The 5,199-nt window shown below is 48.3% G+C and overlaps 1 protein-coding gene across 1 annotated transcript; it reads left to right on the plus strand.

Moving 5' to 3' along the window:
• The first annotated feature begins 963 nt into the window (after positions 1 to 963).
• Positions 964 to 3,901, plus strand: LOC148018041 (putative galacturonosyltransferase-like 7). Its single transcript, XM_087661285.1, has one exon. The coding sequence runs from the start codon at positions 2,041 to 2,043 to the stop codon at positions 3,496 to 3,498; it is 1,458 nt and encodes a 485-aa protein (XP_087517411.1). The 5' UTR covers positions 964 to 2,040; the 3' UTR covers positions 3,499 to 3,901.
• Positions 3,902 to 5,199: the final 1,298 nt, after the last annotated feature.

The following is a 5,199-nucleotide window of genomic DNA, read 5'->3' on the forward strand; positions in this document are numbered from 1 at the left end:
CGCATTGTGCAACATGTGATGGTAGGATGTCCTCCGTGTCTTTGAGCTTGCTTCCCTCTCGAGCTAGGATGCTCCGCGTTAGAGTTGCTTTGATACCAAGTGTTACGGACCTTCATGGGACTTCAAGTCATAACCTGTCACAAGGCACAAAAAGGCACAGCGGAATGGCACACAAGATATATCAATAAGGGATCATTGTATTCATGATATCGAATATACAACATTGAGGCACATCTTAGGACTACACCCTCGTGATGCTGCACATGCAAGGGTTCACCAATTAGTATAGGGAATCACATATAGAGTGGAAACTAAGCAGAGCTCAGAGTCACTACTACTCCCTACATAGGTGTTTCTTGCTCCAATGCCATGGTATAGCTCCAACCCGCAACAAGGGTTACCTAAAGCCTTGGGTGACCGTGCTAGCATCCCCTCAAAAGAGCATGCTAGGCATGTGTTAGTGGTGCATGTCGCTAACTTGTTTGATTGGCATGGATGAACATGCTAATGACAAGCCCAATCATTTTTATGAGTTTTTTCAATCATTGATGGTGGCCTCTCAAGAGGTCCAATAATCTCATTTACTTTTTAGTCATGATGTGGCATGTTGCCTAATCTCCTACTTGGCATGATTGCAGAGTTACTCTTAGTGTTTGAGATTGGAAGAAATTCTGCAGGTGCGGGCATGACCAGGCCTAATGCTGGATGTGGGAATTATAGTGGGAATTTAGCCAAAACATATTGTGGATACCGGATGCAATCTACGGCCCCCAAGCAGTGGGAATAGACGCTAACGAGTGTACATGTAGGATGCCAGGATGGAAGACAGGCTGGAGCAAGACACCGGGTGGGGACCATACAGGCGGGTAGGAAGCTCTTTTCGCACCATAGACACGCGTGGACTCGGAAGAGGCCCCGCTGGCCGTGTCCACATTTCTCCCCATCACTCGAGTCTCGGACACAAAGCAGCAAAGCAATCTCTCCCTCGCTCCCTCTCACAGGCCTTCAAGGGCACGGCACGGACATCGAAGCAAAAGAAGAGATTGGAAGAAGAAGGAACAAAGAAACGGGCCTTCTCTCATCAAGCACCTCCCTCCTTTTCCTTCAGCCTTACTTTCCCATCATTCCCTGGCTTTTGCCAGGAGGAGGGCAAGCCAAGTGCTCTCTCTCTCTCTCCCCCCTCCCCGCCTCCTGCTGTCTCCGCCATCGCCGTCCCCTCCGAGGAAGAGAGGAGGAGGAAGACCACGACTGGGCCGAGAAACGACGCTAGCTTGCGCCTCCATCGTCTTTCTCCCCCGCCGAGAGCGGATCGGGCTCCCGTGCCCCCCGCCATAGCCATTGCTCGACTAGCTTTTCAACATCCTGTTCCCGCTCTCGGTACTTCCACAACAGATAATGGCGCCTTGCTGACGGTTCTCCAGGCCTTCGAAGCCTCCCATTTAGCACACGCCGTCGCCATTGGAGTTTTCCGGCAACCTTGCCGAAACAGCCGTTTCGAGTAAGCCCTCTCTCTCTCTCTCTCTCTCTCTCTCTCTACATTGTGCCTTCCGTTGATCATTTTGCCAAATGCCTTTTCGGGTTCCGTTTCATCGTAATTTCACCTTGCTTTCTTCCCTGTAACCGTCCCCCTTGCCCACCTACGTAAGTTCCCCTCTCACATTGCTTCGCACAAGCCTTGTCCATCTCTTAGTCCCCCTTTTCTCACGTTATACAGCAGCCTCTGCCGCCTCCCTACACTCACGGACTCCTTCATTCCCTGCAAGCCGCAACAAACTCGCACCCGGTGCCTTCTTTCTTGACAGCTGCATTCTTTCCTCTTCTTTCCCTTTACTCCATCTCCCTGCGGGAACTGCGCCACTTCGCCCTGCGTACATTTTTTTGGTCAATGGTCTCTTCCTACGATACGGGCCAGCAATAAACCTCGTCCCTCCAGGCTTCCAGTGCGCCACGACTTTGTCACACGCAGATAAGTCGTCGTATTCGTCTTCTTGCCGTCACGGGGGACGTTGCCTCGAATGCCGAAGGCAGGCTGCACTGCTGATGGGAAAAGGTGCGAGCGATGCCGAAGCCAGATTTTCGCATTATGCATCATTCATACCGGATACAGACCTGTGTGATGTGCAGAGGGCAGGCCAGTTCACATTGTGGCTTCAGTCCGAGGAGGAGTGTCGCATGGAAGGCGGCAGCGACTCTCTGGTGGCGGACTGCACAAGGAAAAGGCCTGAAGTCCTGGCCGATGTGAGGGAGATTCTTTTTCTGCTATGTATTCTTTTCAGCTCTCGCTTTTTCAACATCTCTGGCTCAAAGGAAATCAGAGTCAAGAAATTTAACCAGCTGTGCAAAGGTGGAACAGAGAAAATGCTATGGTCAGTGAGAGCATGGGGGGTTGTTTCTGCAGCTTTGGTCCTCATCTTCCTCTTCCCTTCTTTCCCCTCCTGGGCACCAGCAGAAGCAATGAGACCTTTAAACGGCCAGTTACGGTCTGAAAGGGGCATGTTGAGTCTGGAATACAAGCCTGCTTCATCTATATCATCGCACGGTGTTTTCGGGCCGCAGTCTTTTCAAGAAGCCCCTCAGGTCCGCAACGGAAAGAACTGTCCTACTTATTCGGGGAATGCTCCTGAAGATGAGTTCGTCTGCGATCCTGCGTCTGTGCACATCGCCATGACATTGGACGGAGCTTATCTGAGAGGATCCATGGCTGCTGTCTTTTCCATTCTTCAACATGCTTCCTGCCCCGAAAATGTCGTTTTCCATTTCTTCGTCACTGAGAATGACAATGAGTTTCGCATATTGATGCGATCTACATTCCCATTTCTGAAGTTCAAAATCTATCATTTCGACGAGAAGCTTGTCAGGGATCGCATCTCTTCTTCTGTGCGGCAGGACCTTGAGCAGCCGTTAAATTATGCACGCAACTACATGGCAGATTTATTGGAATCCTGTGTTGGCAGGGTGATCTACCTCGACTCTGATCTGGTTGTGGTCGATGACATTGCAAAGCTATGGGCAATCAGTTTAGGGCCACATACAGTTGGCGCACCTGAGTATTGCCATGCTAATTTTACCAAGTATTTTTCTTCGTCCTTTTGGCAGAATGCAAGCCTCTCTAGCACCTTTGATGGAAGGACGCCCTGCTATTTCAATACAGGTGTTATGATTATTGATCTAAACCAGTGGCGTCAGAATAACTTTACGCGGAAAATTGAGCAGTGGATGGAAGTCCAAAAAGAAAGAAGAATTTACGAGCTGGGCTCGCTGCCGCCGTTTTTGTTGGTCTTTGCGGGCTCAGTGGAGCCCGTAGAGCATAGATGGAATCAGCATGGTCTAGGAGGGGACAATGTGAGAGGTAGCTGTCGTCATCTGCACCCGGGACCAGTCAGTCTTCTTCATTGGAGTGGGGAGGGGAAGCCATGGAGGCGGCTGGACTCCCGTCAGGCTTGCCCTCTTGACAGCTTATGGGCTCCGTATGATCTGTATGTGCACTCATTCTACTGACGAATCCTCTTCATGGTCCAGAGGATGCAATCACGATGCTACAGCCTGTTCCTGTTCACCAAAGCTGCGGAAGAATGAGGTGTGCAGTCTGGTCTTCTGCATCATCAGCCATACCAGAAGCAGGCGTATGACGGTATTCTCAGGTGACAATTCCACATGCCTGTTGCTGCATCCAAATTTCAGGTACAGGGTGAATATTGTGCCTGGCCGAGCGCCCTATCAGATAAATTGTCAGACTCATCGAATAGTTGATTTAATTCTCCAGCTCGATTTGTGTAGATATCCAATTTTGTAATAAGCTTAGGATTCTTTAACGAGCTGGAACCTCAGAACGCCTCAACAGTTTGTGAGGCTCTCTTGTTTCATTATTTTGGGGGAATTTATTCTGATTTGTTCATCAATTTATTATTTCCCTGGGAACATGCTGTCTCCATGAATTTGGTGCTATGTGAAAATTTCCTTCATTTTGCCGTTGTATCATTTATTCAGATTTCTTAATCTGCTCATATGATACCATTTGGGTCAATTTTAAGCGATCTTGATTCCACCACCCGAAGCCCAGTCAGAACTTATGAGGGTAATTTGGTCGCACTGAAAAAGGCGAATCCGTGATAATGCGTCTCAAAAATCTCTGTTTGAAACTGGTTCCTCAACTACCGGATGTGCAGGAGATCCTAAAATAATTCCGTCTCTACCACTCTGGCTTATTTTATCGTCGATCTGGTAGTAGGTACGTGTACCGATGTTTGCATGACGTTGGAGATTCGAGCATAGCTCCTCGTAAACTTGTGCAATTATTCTGAGTATGGCAACTGAGAACCATTCTCCTTGTCCACCCCTTGGCTCTAATCTAGTGAGCTGTTATAGTTCATAAGTTACCCCTATTTTTACTAGGATTTTGTGCTTCACGACGCTGACGGTGATTACTATTTCCCTGTAGTATGCATAGAGTAAGGAAGCAGCGGTACTGTAGTATTTCCCTCTACTATGAAGAGAGCAAAGGAGGCACCATCATTGGTGGAGAATCGATGGTCTTTGGTCTGACCAAGAGCAACCTCCAAAAGCCTTCAGAAATCTAGCGGTGTTAACATTAATGGCAGTTACCAGCCTGCAGGTTGATATTTGCCATGCGGAGTCCGGACTGTCTTATCGGGTAACTTTCTTCGGTTATAATTGGCTATAATCGAAAGGATGCAAGACGTGGAGAATATTAATTCAAGAATGCCTTCTGGATGTACTTTTCGTTTCCTAAGATAGGTATGAAAATGCATAATGGAGGTCTCCAACATTCTAGCATATATCATGCAGTTTTAAGGGGTTCTAAGCGCCAGTGAAACATGATTGGACCAATCCCTAGGTCTGCAATATCAATAAGAGACGCGAAGTTCTGTTAATCACGATGGTTTAGCCTTTTAAACAAAACACAGCAGGAAGAGAACTATGATAGGCGTGCCTAGGCTTTCCGGTGGTCATGAAAACTGAGCTGTTCCAGAATGGCTGTTGCTCCTCGATTGTTCCGCAGGAGAGGTAGTTGTTGAATTGGCGTAATCTGCATACTGATCGTCGCTGCGACGTTTGCGGTCGGGCTGCATTCCATCCTGACCATATCTGGTCCCTCGAGAGTTTTTCTCAGGCGTGCCGAATGCTAGTAGAGTCTTCATATGTGGATGAGGTTGCTTTATCTAAGGAAGCAATCTCTTC

The sequence above is a fragment of the Lygodium microphyllum genome, chromosome 21 (genome assembly GCF_053477565.2).
Source record: "Lygodium microphyllum isolate KBCC chromosome 21, Lygodium_microphyllum_v1.1.10, whole genome shotgun sequence".
Lineage (NCBI taxonomy): Eukaryota > Viridiplantae > Streptophyta > Polypodiopsida > Schizaeales > Lygodiaceae > Lygodium > Lygodium microphyllum.